A 15,698-nucleotide genomic window follows, 5' to 3' on the forward strand; every position below is an offset into this window, starting at 1 on the left:
CCTTGGATGTTCCTGGCCTCCAGTTCCCGTTGCTCCTGACGGCTGACCATGCTGGCAGGCCAGAGATTCCCCACCACTGATCTAAGAGCAAAGAGAAGATGCTTCTTACTTCGGAGGTGGTATGTGTGCCCTTACGCAAATTAGCTGGTTAAAACTCATACAGTGGATTGGCTTTCTTTAATCAGGCGACTAGCGTAATAATTTGTCACTGAAGGCACCTGGGCATGCAGAAACCAGCTTCCTTTTCAAAGGTAAAATTCACACTCGTTGCTCCACCCTAAATTGGCAAGCAATCCGTACAATGTTGCCCAGAAAGTTCGTTTCCCTTCTCTACTATGCGGATGTGGTTAATCATGTGTGATACTGTATAATGTATGAGAAGAAAAGAGCATTGCATTGGGGCCAAAAAGTAACTGGCACCCCCAGGATTAGCTTCATTAACAAGGAATCTTGAGCCATTTAATCCTGTTTTTTCCCCCCTTCCAATCATTCTACCTGCCAAGCCTTTCTCTGTTCTTCCTGCCAAAAAAAAAATGCTACTCCTAACACACACCCTGACACCAACAACACCTGATGGCAGAGGATGAGCTGGGTCAAATGGAAAAGTACAGAAGAGCAGATCAGGGTGAGTTTAATGTTCTTGGTTTCTGTCCCCGAGGCAAGGAACTGCTTATTGAGAACAGGAAGGGAACATTTGGCAGGTAAGCGGCCAATGCAGAAATAAACAGAACGGCAGCTGCTGTGCAGGGAACGAATTCAGCGCTGCATAGTCGAGTGCAAAGGTAGTTGTGCCGTAATAATTCCCTAGGAAACCAGATCTGACATCCACAGACTTTTCGAGGGCCAAGACCTGAAGGCATTTCCATTTTATTTCGGTCTTCCTCCGTGGAATGCAAGGCATTCCTCAGACACAATGCTTTTGCGGGGAGAGTTTAAGGCTTATTAGTTTAAATAAAGGCTATGATTTACAGGATTATGTAATGCATGTTTATTTAACACAAACATTTCAGGTCTGTAACTAAGAAGCACTGTTCTTTTTTCTGAGGTATATGGGCACTGCATATTCGAGTCCAAAAACCTAGGGTGCAAATCATAACAAGTAAAGCCACCAGCCACATACCCTCTGATGTTTATCCAATGAAAATAGGAACGTCCTATTCAACAACAACAACAACAGCAATGATAATGATTTAACTATTAATACCCTGCCCACCTGACTGGGTGGCCCCAGCCATTTTAGGCGGCTTCCAGCACATATAAAATCATAATAAAACATTAAATATTTAAAAACTTCCCTAAACAGGGCGGCCTTCAGATGTTTTCTAAAGGCTGTATAGTTACTTATCTCCTTAATTTGGGGGTCACATAACTCCATACCCTCCAACATTTCTCCAGTGAAAATAGGGACATCCTAAGGAAAAGTGGGACATTGTGAGATCAAATCAAGAACTGGGGTGGCTTCTGTAAATCCAGGACTGTCCCTGGAAAATAGGAACATTTAGAAGATCTGCACCCAATTAAAAAAATATTATTTAATTGAGCATGAGTGTTTAAGTCAGCTAACTGATTTAGTGCAGCTGCATAAATTTGCATGTAAAGGGGGGGAAAGTAGGAATGCATCTTCTGAGGTGACACTTGCAACTTGCAGTTATTATCAGGATGGAAATTAAATCTGTTGATTTAATTGAGGGCACTTTTTTAGTTCATCAATACAGTATGTTTTAAAAGTGGTTCATCTAACTCGTTCTTCTTCAATTGCTGAGTTGGGAGTCAGACCGACTGTTGGGTCAGAGCCTAATCTAAGGTGATTTGCAACAACAGAATTAGCACCATACATACATATGGTAAAAAATAATGATTAAGAAACAGGCCTCCAAATGCATGTTTGGGTTAAACAGTGGGGCCCTGGGTCTGAAAAGGTTGGAGGCTTTTGATAACTGAATAGCCAGACTTAATAAGCACATGCTGATGACAGAAGCATCTATCTTCACTGTGCCTCTTTCTTTTTACCCTGTTTTTGATACTGCTTTTGAAGCGTTGCCTCGACGCAACTCCAAAACCTCGTTTGTTTCCAAATCTGCTTCTCTTCTTGTTCTTGATAAATATGCGGCATTGCTGCCAAGGCTCCAGAATATCCTTGGCAGCCCACAATAGCAACTGCAAACACAACATACAGTGTGCTGTTGTTTAAAAAAGGTCACAGGGCGCAGGCAGAGAAGTAAGCCGAGCTCAGAGAGCCGTCGTCGTGCGGGGACCTGAACGACCCTTAGCAAGCTCTGTCAGCAGGGACCATAGCTGTCAAGTGCCCCTTATTTGAAGGGACAGTCCCTTATTCCAGTGCCATGTCCCGCTGCTGTCCCTTATTGATGGATGTCCCTTAAATGTCCCTTAAATTTCAAAGGAAGCAGCTCCTCTCCCTCCCTCCCTGCCGGCCAGGGAGGAGGGAGGCTCCAACCGTGTTGCTTGGCTGTGTTGCTCACCCAATAAGAAGTCTAAGAACGACTGGGGGGGGTGGAGCTTGCATGCCTTGTGTGTGGCTAGTTAATGCAAGCTGAGGGGTTTTTTGAATGCTGGACGCCATTTTGTTGCACGTGCTGCTGCAAACTTTGCAGTGCAAAGCCAGGCTGGGGAGCCATCTTAAGTTGAGGCTGCATAGGCCTTGTGGTGTATGTGATTCAGATTCTATTCAGTTGAACCTCTGGTTACAAAGTTGGTTGGACAGTGTTCTCAAAGCTACCAGCATGAGTTTGACCAGACTGCAGGAGGACAGGAAGACTGGAGTGCCTGGAACAGGTGAGGCTGCAGGTCCCTTATTTTGGCTGCTGGTCCCTTATTTTCAAATCTGTAATTTGACAGCTATGGCAGGGACGCACGATTTAATGAAAGGAATTGGGGAGGATTTAAGTGCGTGGATGGGTGGAAACGTAAGGTGACACCCTCTTCTTGGGCATGAGTCAAAGTCATTCTGATGCCATGTTTGCAGTCTGTCTACTCTCCCAGTGCAAGCCTGTGTGGGTGTGCATCAATGCATAACAGCCCAAACATCAATGCAGGTAGTTTAATACATTAAAAGTTAAATACATATTAACTTTTAATATGTATTTATGTATGTATATACATAATATGTATATACATATTAACGAACTAAATCTGATTTTGTAAAACTGCTGCCAGGTTGCCACTACCTGCGGCAAGGCCTTTTGGGTAGTGACTCAACTGTGGAAAACTCCCCCAACCTAGGAGCATTATTAACATTCTGGGACTTTAAAAAAACCAACAACTACTACATTCCAGTTCACCCAGGCATATGATGGCTGAAAAGATAATTGATCCTAGCAACCCTGAAATCATGGTGTGGATATAAGATTATTTTTAGATGCTCACAATGTTAAACCATTTTTTAAAAATTATTTTTCAGTGGTGCTGCTTTGCTGCTTGACACCCTCGGCTGCTTTGGGGAGGGAGGGTGATACTGAAATTTAACTGATTTTAAATTTAACTGTTTTTAAAATAAAACAGATAAATAAATATTACACACATATATATGTGTGTGAGAGAAAAATGAGCGCAGGCAGTTCACTCATAAGCCCTGCTCAGAAGTAGCACCTATTTTCGAAACCAGTCAGTGTGTCGGACGGGCTATTTTAAAGGAAAGCCGCCTGCGACACGAAACGCGGGCGTCCTGTTCACACGTATCTGGGAAGGGGGTTCACAATTGGGATAATTTCTGAGGACGCCCTTTGGTTAGAAAAAGAGAGCCAAAAGCCACCACGCAGACAGGGAAGGCCTGCCGCGTTGCATGATGGGACTTGTAGTCTCCAGGCGGGAGAGCCGACCCTTCTATTCAAGATGGAAAGAGAGACAAAGAGCTGTTGCCAGGATACTCTCTCAGTAAACAAAGTGTCGCCATGTCTCAGCTACAGTTCCTGGAGCTGCCCAAGGGACATATAGTGCCTGTAAGTAAGTTTGCATTCCTGGATGTGTCTGAAGAAGTGTGTGTATCTGAAGAAGTGTGCATGCACACGAAAGCTCATATCAAGAACTAACTTAGTTGGTCTTTAAGGTGCTACTGGAAGGAATTTTTTTTTGTTCTGGATGTGTCTAGTTACTGTGGGACTTCTTGGGGGGTGGGGTGGGGTTTGCAGATATTACTTTTTTCCTTTTTTTAAAAAAAGCCCAAGGTAGGATATGACCAGGTTGGGTCTTGCACCCAGTGCCGCATTTACGTATAAGCTAAACAAGCTATAGCTTAGGGCCCCGCTCTCTTGGGGGTCCCCCCAAAAAATCAAAGGGGAAAAACCCTGGATGTACATTTCCAAAATATAAGATAAAAACCAAATACAATAAAACTTACATACAGCAACAGTGTTTTTGCATTATTAAGTTTGTTATGAATAAAAAAATCATTTTAAGTTAGAGTTTAATAATTATTTCACCATTAATATACTTCTTCTTAATTGTATTTCAGTTCAACAATTACTTGGATAAAATACATATTTTGTTATGTGCAAATGGCTTTAGATACCTATCAGGTCCACAAATTACCATATAGCATATATTCAACATAAAAAACAGTGACAATTTGTTGTTGGCAAAGGACAGCTGGACATCTAAAGGGCCCCATTGCCTTCAGTAACTAAGGGCCTCCTCCAACCTAAATCCGGCCCTGCTTGCACCTTTCATAGCTGGGTCGTCGTGCAATCTTCACCTCTCAAAATCCCCTCTTCAAACCCAAATATTAGAGGCGCCCACTCTTGTATCCACAATTCAGGAGCAGTTTTCAGTTTGTGGGTGTTGACATGCTTCGTTTATTTACCTATTAGGTTTCTACCCCACCTTTCTAGCAAAAGCCCCCAATAGGGCCTACATTGGGCCCCCACCCTCCGCCCCTCATTTTACCCTCTCAACAGCCCTGTGAGGTAGGTCAGGCTGAGACCATGATGAGCTCCAAGATTGCCCAGTGAACTCCATGGCGGAGTGGGGATTTGAACCCTGGTCTCCCAGGTCCCAGGCAGACACTTTAACCACTGCACCATTTTGGCTGTCTAACCTTTTATGAATTAAATCTTACTTGAGGAATACAACTGGCTTGCATTATTATTATCCCAACCACTCTGGGCAGCTTCCAACATAATACGTTTCCAAGCACAATTTAAAGTGTTGGTGCTGACCTTTAAAGCCCTAAATGGCCTCAAAGGCCCAGTATACCTGAAGGAGCGTCTCCACCCCCATCGTTCAGCCCGGACACTGAGATCCACTGCCGAGGGCTTTCTGGCGGATCCCTCATTGCGAGAAGTGAGGTTACAGGGAACCAGGCAGAGCGCCTTCTTGGTAGTGGCACCCGCCCTTTGGAACGCCCTCCCACCAGATGTCAAAGAGAAAAACAACTACCAGACTTTTCAAAGACATCTGAAGGTAGCCCTGTTTAGGGAAGTTTTTATGTTTAATAGGTAATTGTATTTTAGCGTTCTGTTAGAAGCCGCCCAGAGTGGCTGGGGAAACCCAGCCAGATGGGCGGGGTATAAATAATAAATTATTATTATTATTATTATTATTATTATTATTATTAAACCTCAAACATTAAAAACCTCCCGATACAGGGCTGCCTTCAGATGTTTCCTAATAGCTGTATGCTTATTTATTTCATTGACATATGATGGGAGGACACCCCACAGGTCAGACAACACTATATGTGTTCATATATATTTATTTCACCTTCCATCCCTATCCATAGTGTTTCTGATGGTCACAAACTTGAAACGACCAGTTGGCATCGGTTGTTGCTGTTTTTAAATGTTGTTGTTTAGTCGTTTAGTCGTGTCCGACTCTTCGTGACCCCATGGACCAGAGAACGCCAGGCACCTCTGTCCTCCACTGCCTCCCGCAGTTTAGTCAAACTCATGCTGGTAACCTCGAAAACACTATCCAACCATCTCGTCCTCTGCCGTCCCCTTCTCCTTGTGCCCTCCATCTTTCCCAACATCAGGGTCTTCTCCAGGGAGTCTTCTCTTCTCATGAGGTGGCCAAAGTACTGGAGCCTCAGCTTCACAATCTGTCCTTCCAGTGAGCACTCAGGGTTGATTTCCTTCAGTATGGAGAGGTTTGATCTTCTTGCAGTCCATGGGACTCTCAAGAGTCTCCTCCAGCACCATAATTCAAAAGCATCAATTCTTCGGCGATCAGCCTTCTTTATGGTCCAGCTCTCACTTCCATACATCACTACTGGGAAAACCATAGCTTTAACTATACGAACCTTTGTTGGCAAGGTAATGTCTCTACTTCTCAAGATGCTGTCTAGGCCTGTCATTGCCCTTCTCCCAAGAAGCAGGCGTCTTTTAATTTCGTGGCTGCTGTCACCATCTGCAGTGATCATTGAGCCCAAGAAAGTAAAATCTCTCACTACCTCCATTTCTTCCCCTTCTATTTGCCAGGAGGTGATGGGACCAGTGGCCATGATCTTCGTTTTTTTGATGTTGAGCTTCAGACCATATTTTTCGCTCTCCTCTTTCACCCTCATTAAAAGGTTCTTTAATTCCTCCTCACTTTCTGCCATCAAGGTTGTGTCATCTGCATATCTGAGGTTGTTGATATTTCTTCCGGCAATCTTAATTCCAGCTAGGGATTCATCCAGCCCAGCCTTTCGCATGATGAATTCTGCATATAAGTTAAATAAGCAGGGAGACAAAATACAGCCTTGTCGTACTCCTTTCCCAATTTTGAACCAATCAGTTGTTCCATATCCAGTTCTAACTGTAGCTTCTTGTCCCACATAGAGATTTCTCAGGAGACAGATGAGGTGATCTGGCACTCCCATTTCTTTAAGAACTTGCCATAGTTTGCCGTGGTCGACACAGTCAAAGGCTTTTGCATAGTCAATGAAGCAGAAGTAGATGTCTTTCTGGAACTCTCTAGCTTTCTCCATAATCCAGCGCATGTTTGCAATTTGGTCTCTGGTTCCTCTGCCTCTTCTAAATCCAGCTTGCACTTCTGGGAGTTCTCGGTCCACATACTGCTTGAGCCTTCCTTGTAGAATTTTAAGCATAACCTTGCTAGCGTGTGAAATGAGTGCAATTGTGCGGTAGTTGGAGCATTCTTTGGCACTGCCCTTCTTTGGGATTGGGATGTAGACTGATCTTCTCCAATCTTCTGGCCACTGCTGAGTTTTCCAAACTTGCTGGCATATTGAGTGTAGCACCTTAACAGCATCATCTTTTAAAATTTTAAATAGTTCAGCTGGAATACCATCACTTCCACTGGCCTTGTTATTTGCAGTGCTTTCTAAGGCCCATTTGACTTCACTTTCCAGGATGTCTGGCTCAAGGTCAGCAACCACACTACCTGTGGTATACGAGGCATCCATTTCTTTCTGGTATAATTCCTCTGTGTATTCTTGCCACCTCTTCTTGATGTCTTCTGCTTCTGTTAGGTCCTTTCCACTTTTGTCCTTTATTATGGAAATCTTTGTACGAAATGTTCCTTTCATATCTCCAATTTTCTTGAACAGATCTCTGGTTCTTCCCATTCTATTGCTTTCCTCTATTTCTTTGCATTGCTCGTTTAAGAAGGTCTTCTTGTCTCTCCTTGCTATTCTTTGGAAATCTGCATTCAATTTCCTGTATCTTTCACCATCTCCCTCGCATTTTGCTTGCCTTCTCTCCCCCGCTATTTGTAAGGCCTCATTGGACACCCACTTTACTTTCTTGCATTTCCTTTCCATTGGGATGGTTTTCATTGCTGCCTCCTGTATAATGTTGCGAGCCTCCATCCATAGTTCTTCAGGCATTCTGTCCACCAAATCTAAATCCTTAAACCTGTTCCCCACTTCCACTGTGTATTCATAAGGGATTTGACTTAGATTGTATCTTACCGGCCCAGTGGTTTTTCCTACTTTCTTCAGTTTAAGCTTGAATTTTGCTATAAGAAGCTGATGATCTGAGCCACAGTCAGCTCCAGGTCTTGTTTTTGCTGACTGTATAGAGCTTCTCCATCTTTGGCTGCAGAGAATATAATCAATCTGATTTCGATGCTGTCCATCTGGTGATGTCCATGTGTAGAGTCGTCTCTTGTGTTGTTGGAAAAGCATGTTTGTGATGACCAGCTTGTTCTCTTGACAGAACTCTATTAGCCTTTGCCCTGCTTCGTTTTGATCTCCAAGGCCAAACTTGCCAGTTGTTCCTTTTATCTCTTGACTCCCTACTTTAGCATTCCAATCCCCTATAATGAGAAGAACATCCTTCTTTGGTGTCACTTCTATAAGGTGTTGTAAGTCTTCATAGAATTGGTCAATTTCAGTTTCTTCAGCACAAGTAGTTGGTGCATAAACTTGGATTACTGTGATGTTAAAAGGTCTGCCTTGGATTCGTATCGAGATCATTCTATCATTTTTGAGATTGCATCCCAGTACAGCTTTCGCCACTCTTTTGTTGACTATGAGGGCCACTCCATTTCTTTTACGGGTTTCTTGCCCACAGTAGTAGATATGATGGTCATCTGAACTGAATTCACCCATTCCCGTCCATTTTAGTTCACTGATGCCCAGGATGTCAATATTTATTCTTGCCATCTCATTTTTGACCACCTCCAACTTACCCAGGTTCATGGTTCTTACATTCCAGGTTCCTATGCAATATTTTTCTTTACAGCATTGGACTTTCCTTTCGCTTCCAGGCATATCCGCAACTGAGCGTCCTTTCGGCTTTGGCCCAGCCGCTTCATCAGCTCTGGATCTACTTGTACTTGCCCTCCGCTCTTCCCCAGTAGCATGTTGGACGCCTTCCGACCTGAGGGGCTCATCTTCCAGCGTCATATCTTTTATATGCCTGTTGTCTTTGTCCATGGAGTTTTCTTGGCAGGGATACTGGAGTGGCTTGCCGGTTCCTCCTCCAGGTGGATCACGTTTGGTCAAAACTCTCCACTATGACCTGTTCATCTTGGGTGCCCTGCTCGGCATAGTTCATAGCTTCTCTGAGTTCTTCAAGCCCCTTCGCCACGGCAAGGCAGTGATCCATGAAGGGGGTTTTTAAATAGGCAGTTGGAAATATTCAGTCAATGCCTTGATTATTATGATTAGGATTATTAGATGGACCACTGGCCTTTATATACACCGGTGGCCAATATTGTGGAAGCCTTTAGGAAAAGTTGTCTTTCTAAGGCTTGGTGGCTCACGACAACAGTCTTTTTTTAAAGAATAATACCATGAAATAATATCCCTGGAGGTTGCTTGATAATGTCCCAGTGGTTGTTCCAGCCCTGGTTTTGGGTGTACATTGAATCGCCATTCTTTAGAAGCACATGGCATTGGGCTTATCGGTCAGGCCTATGAACTCGCTGGATTTCTGGAACTGAAAATCGAACATGAAAATGATGAAATGGTTTAAATTAACTCCTTGGTACTTGTGTATTCCAAAACATTTGCAGTTCACGAAAGTTAACCCTGGCTTGTGGTACTGGAAAGATGACAGCCGAAGTCTTGAATTTGCATGGTAAGGATTCAGTGTCCCTTTCTGTCTGACTTTGTTGCGTTTCTGTTTGTGGTTATTGTGATTTCGTATCACTTGCCAGTGAGCTAGTTTATGAAGCGCCTGGCCTTGCATCGTGATTTCCCCCCCTCCATGCAGAGTCCATTAAAATCAATAAAACCAATGGAATCTACGACATTTCCAACAATAGCAGATTATAATCAGCAGGATGAAACCAATACATTTTAGTAAGTAGAATCCTTGTTTTCCAAAAGCATGGAGGAACCGGTTTCCGGAGGCGGCGCAAAACGGCAATGGCGGTCCTCTTTACTCAGTGAAGAGGGGCTCCGCGAAAAAGGGTCCTCCGCTACGGCGAAGCGGAGACCCATCCAGATAAACCGCAGGCAGAGCGAGCCTGTGGCCGTGGGACTCGGCGGGTGCCAGAAGCCCCCCCAGAAGCGAGGAAGGGACCTCGTAAGAGGCTCCGGATCGTGAACGGGGGAGCGGCGCTGTGAGTTCATCGCTCTTTTCGCGGAAGTGAAGCCGCGCTGCTGTTGCTGATGAGCGCCGACCTTTCTTCTTGAAAAACATCGAGATTGGCTGCAATCTACCCGTGAGTAAGGGGTACCAAAGAACTGATTAAGGATTAACTTAAATTTGTTTATTTCGGCTGAAAACGGGAGGCGAGTAACAGGAAGTCCGCCTTCCGGTCCTGCTAATCGGAGCAAAGCAAAGAACCCGATGCGGGCTGAAGCGTTAAAAAGAGATTTTGAAAGAAGTAAGAAGGGGCATTAATAGACTGTGTGTTTCTAGAAATCGAAAAAGAGTGAAGAAATAAATGTTTTGGTTCAGTGTGCTAGAGAATCTTCCTCCTATTGTGAAGAGATGTGGAATTGAAGGGGATAACCGAGTTATTGGACTGCCAGTGTTGCAAATGAGTACTGTCAGGCTGTTGAAACTTTTCTCTTAACATAAACTGTTGCATTGATGGATACACTATCGCTTTAATACTGTCATCGAAACCTCTCTGTTACCTTGTGGCACTAATTTGAAACAGAACTTTCTGAAATCCTCCTTTCTGAACTTGGGGATTTCAGTTGAAATAGGAGCTTTGTTGGTGGAAAAGAAACTTTCTTTCCTTTGAAAACCCCCCCTAGTGGATTTGCGGAGGCATAGTGGTCTGGGAACTGTATCCTATTGGGATTTTTTGTGGTTTAATTGTTTATACTCTGGACTTGCCTTTCTCATGGATTGAAAGACTATTTGACCTTGAACAGCAGCTGGGGAATGAGTGGCCCAGCAAAAACAAGAGCAGCTAAGGCTAAGGAAGCTTTAGCTGAGGAAGCTAAAGAAAAGAAAAAAGACAAGAGAGCTGGGCAGCTTGTCCAAACAACCTTGATTCATCATCGTAGATCCTCGGTGCCAACTGTGTTGACGGCGCAGGAGGAGGAAGTTGAAACGCCTGCTACAGAAGAAATGGCAGCTGGAGGAACTGATCCAGTCTTGAAACAAATTTTGGAACAATTGGCACTTTTGAATAAGAAGGTGGACGATCAGTCATCTAAAATTGATAGAGCTACATCTACTATCAGCAAGTTAACAGATCAGGTTTCGCAGCACACTCAGGCTATTGAGAAACTGCAAGGAGCTACGGCGGAGAACTACAAATTAGCTGCGGAAGCCAATCAAAAAGCTGAGCAAGCGTGCAAGAAGGTGGAAGAGATCAAAGGGGAAGTAAGACCTCTGAGAAGACAGGTAGGAGAACAGCAAGCCTACCTGTCAATGGTGGAACTGAAAAGTAAGGAATGTAATCTTAGGCTGAGGGCTGTCCCAGAGTTGGAACAGGGCAACCTAGAGAAATTCTTGACGGAGCTGTTTTCTAAATTTTGGGGGGTTGAAGAAGATAAAGATTTCAAGATTGTGACGGCCTTCAGACTGGGAAGATCGGTTAAAAAAGATAAGTCCAGAGACTGTTTGGTTTGTTTGAGAACAAGAGAGGAAAGAGACAAGATATTAGGCCAACACTTTAAAAAATCCCTGGAAGTCGAAGGCAAAAGGGCAGAAATTTATAGAGACATTCCTAAATATTTGCTGGACCTTAGAGCCACATACACAGACTTGGCCAAATTGTTAAGATACAACGCAATCCCTTACAGGTGGGAATTTCCTCAAGGTCTGTCATTCACCTATAAAGGAAAGAAGGTAAGAATTAAAACACCAGAAGACCACCAGAAGTTCCTACACGACAACGAGGAGGACCTCCAAAAGAGAGCCGTAGATTCTTGGCCTCCACCACCGGGATTACCACCAGGATCCATACCATCTGGAGGCGGCCCGGCACCACAGCTTCCGGAAAAGGACGACAAATTAGATACCCAACTGTGATACCCAAGAAGTAGACCGGGATGTCTCTACAGCTTCTTAGTTGGAACATAAATGGCGGGAATTCTCCAGAAAAACGCAGAAAAGTATTTCATATTTTGAAAAAAGAACAATTGGACATTATTTGCCTGCAAGAAACACATGTGACAAGACTCCATAGAAAAGTGCTAATCAATAAAAGGTTAGGCCAAGAATTTAGTAAGTAGAATCCTTGTTTTCCAAAAGCATGGAGGAACCGAAATGTTTTTTCTTTGCCTCTGAATGGAGGCAAATGTCAGGCCTGATAGAACTCTTGGCAGCGATGGGAGGTAAGAAGAGGTATTCCACAGTAAACAAAGTGACAACTGAAAAGAGCCTGAGTTTGCAGGATGCTGCTCTTTCCAGCTGTGAAAGCATCTAATAGTATGCCTCATCTCTCCCTAAGTGCAATTGGTCCAAACATACCCATTCCTTCAATCTCTGCAAGAATAAAAATGAAAACATTTTGAAGCAGAAGATACCCCACGCTGATTGGTTGAGCATGCTGTGATGTCATAAAGAACCACCTGTCCAATCCCTGAACCTGTTTTCCCCCTCGCCTTTGGTATTCATTTTTTTTGGGGGGGGGATTATTAAGGATGGAGGATGAACAGATCAACTCAGAAATGTTGTGGATGGTGGGGCTTTGGAAAATTAAAAAAAACCAAGTATCCTAGCTGAATTATAGTGGGCAGGGGCAAGATTGCATCCTAAACTGGCATTGGACTTGCTGCCATTCCTCTCTGCTGGGCTCACTCTGTGGTTGAGAGACGCATGGTGAGGTCTCTTTCCTGTGTAGTTGTATGAATTGCCACTGCCATTACCGAAAACCCCCCTCTGTTTGGTATTGCAGTGCTCATCCTAAGGAGGAAGATAAGGAAGTGGAGAAAAAGTCAAAGAAAGGGAAAACCATCCACTTCCAGGAGACGGCCACAAAAACGCCAGACAGGTGACCCAGTTTAAAAATCAGCAGAGCTTGAAATGCCCTGACTATAGTCTGTGGTCCTGGCAAGGATGTAAGAAGTCCTGGATTCAAATCCCACGCAAATCCTGTATTTGGGGAAGGGAAGGGGAAGAGACTGGACGTACCTTTGGGGATGGAACATAGCTCAATGCAGAAGGCCCTAGGTTTGATCCCCAGCAAAGACCAAGGCCTGAGATCCTGGAGAGCTGCTGCCTGCCAAGGTAGGCAGTATTGGGCTAGATTGAGAAATGGTCTGAGCCTGACCTGGATGGTAAGGGAATCCCACCGATGTCACCAATTTATTTATTTTTTAATAATAAAATGATTGGTTTTAAAAAGTTCTCCTTTGTGACTCTTGAGACAGGAGTTCCAATTCATTCTAGGTAGAGTGAGGTGGCCTGCCTCAAGTGCACCATTAAAGGTCAATTATTTGGTCTATTATTATATTGTTGCCATTGCCACGAGGGTTGCCTTTCGGATTTTGTGCCCCAGTGTCATGGGCCACCTCTGTGCCTGCTTAGCTGCAAACATGTTTGGGCAAGCTGCTTGTTTGCCCCCACTTCCCTGTCTGTAAAATGGGAACAATAACAACACAACATCACAGGCCTGCTTTTTTGCTGATGTGTACACCATACATACATCTGATGTATCTCCCCTCCCCTCTTCTGCACCTGCATCCCATAATGCCTTAGCTACAATTGATCATTTGAGGAGCCACACCCTCAACTATGAGAAAGAACGGGTCCACAGGCCATCGGTAGGATGGGAAGACGGCTGCACAAACTGGGCCGTTTTCATCACTGCGTCTTGCAAAGTGTTTCCCCTCCAGGTTACATCCACACCATACATTCAAAGCCCTCTTATGCTACTTCAATCAGCCCGGGCTTCCCCCAAATAATTCTGGGAACTGTAGTTGCTAGGAATCTCCTCTTGGAACTACAGTTCCCAATACCCTCAAACTACAGTTCCCAGGATTCTTGGGGAATGGAGCTATGGCTGTTAAAGTGGTATGACAGTGCTTTAAATGTGTGTTGTGGATGTCCTAAGTGCCACCCCTTTGTGGATATTAAAGGCTCGAGAGACCAATAAGGAAGCTTCATGTGCCCATAGAAGGCTGAATTCTGCCTTTGTTTTCAACGTAATCAAGGTTACCTGGAAAGAGAACATCCCAGAGTTTAGCTCCAGAGTTGCCTTGGCATGTGCCCAATTAAATGAAATGCAAGTCCTACCCACCCTCCATTTTATCTGCAGACCGGATCCTGTTTTTTTCCGAGATATCTTTGCCGTACGGAGAAGTCTCCAAGAAGATAAGTCTCCTCGGCTGTTGAAGCGATTGCAAAAGGAACTGATTTCTCTAGAAGACGTTAAGTGTAAGTGTGGGTGCTGAACTGCCAAGTTAGTTGCAGCTTATCGATCTTCTCCGCCATCCTTGAGATTGTTCCAGGGGTTGCTGATCTCAGTGTCATCTCGAGTCAACAGCACTTGTTTACTTGGCCTAAATGGCTTGTGTCCAGCATACCTAAGAATCATAAAAATCAAAGAAATAGTTTCTTTGTCCCTTCCAGCTGTGGGAGCCAAGAGCACCGTCCACCTTAACAGTCTTGCACAGAACCAGCAACGGCAGTCCTATGTGCTACAGACCAAACAGGGAGTGGGTGTTTTGCAGAAAGGCTCCAGTCATGGAAATAACTTGAGTCATGCAAGATTTCCAGTCCATATGGAGCAGGGGAAGGCAGAAAGGCAACCTCCTTTTCTATATCGCGTCATGGTGCCAGCCTCTTCTTTCATAATGGCATCTTCATAGCATTGGTTACAACATTTTACTCTCTCGGATTGCACAAATGGGCTTCATTATGGTTTTTGCCCAACACATGGAGGTGTGGCCGAGGGTTTGACAAATGTTTCTTAATGGACTGGTGAGTGGCAGTGTTTCACTTGGTCATCTGGAAACCTCTCTTTTTCTCTGTCTCTCCTGCCATTGGGATGTGATGGGAATCGGAGCCTATGGGAAGGGCAGAGAAGGTGCAGTAAGTCTGAATCTCGGGAGACTCAGACAAAGAGCACTGCATTTTGCTGTATTGGAAACAATAGGGGACTGAGCTGGAGGGGACATTTATTACCGTATTTTTCGGTCTATAAGATGCACCAGACCACAAGACGCACCTAGTTTTTGGAGGAGGAAAACAAAAAAAAAATTCTGAATCTCAGAAGCCAGAACAGCAAGAGGGATCGCTGTGCAGTCAAAGCAGCAATCCCTCTTGTTGTTCTGGCTTCAGGGATAGCTGTGCAGCCTGCATTCGCTCCATAGGATGCACACACATTTCCCCTTACTTTTTAGGAGGGAAAGTGAGTCTTATAGAGCAAAAAATACGGTAACTAGGGCTACCATACGTCTGGGGTGGAAATCGCGAAAATGCCCAGGAAAATCCGTACGTATGGCAATCTATTTCGGTTGTGTCGTTTCTGGCGAATAAAGCTCAACAACTCTGCCCAAAAAATGCTCAACAACTTTTCTGTCCGGATTTTCCCTGTTTGAAACATGGTGGCAACCCTAATTAAAACATTCATGTCCCACCTTTTTTCCAGAAGCTCAAGGTAGCGTAGCAAAACAACAGCCTTGCAGGGTAGGTGAGGCTGAGAGAGAGACTGACTGGTTACCCAGTGTCTTCCATGGCTGAACAATTTGGTCCTGGGTCTCTCGGCTTTTACTCTTGAGCCTTCAAACACTACATTACTCTGGTTTCGCCTGAAGGCATACGAAGCTGCTTTTGTATATTTGCGAACAAAGCAAGTATTACAAAGGCACTATTTCAGTGCACTTTTGTTTGACTAGAGCTGGTTAATGCTTGGGAAAGTGCAGAGCAGGTAAGCACAAT

The 15,698-nt window shown here is 44.3% G+C and overlaps 1 protein-coding gene across 1 annotated transcript in view; it reads left to right on the plus strand.

Moving 5' to 3' along the window:
- Positions 1-15,698, plus strand: part of PPP1R36 (protein phosphatase 1 regulatory subunit 36) — a gene marked incomplete at its 5' end in the record, with an annotated part of 69,582 nt that overhangs the window by 36,339 nt on the left and 17,545 nt on the right. The window contains 3 exons of the mRNA XM_081927724.1: positions 9,418-9,482; positions 12,712-12,807; positions 14,074-14,192. Of these exons, the coding sequence (XP_081783850.1) occupies positions 9,418-9,482; positions 12,712-12,807; positions 14,074-14,192 (280 nt within the window). The remainder of the gene's footprint in view (positions 1-9,417; positions 9,483-12,711; positions 12,808-14,073; positions 14,193-15,698) is intronic.

This window comes from Podarcis melisellensis (genome assembly GCF_964234715.1).
Source record: "Podarcis melisellensis genome assembly, chromosome: 1".
Taxonomy (NCBI): Eukaryota; Metazoa; Chordata; class Lepidosauria; order Squamata; family Lacertidae; genus Podarcis; species Podarcis melisellensis.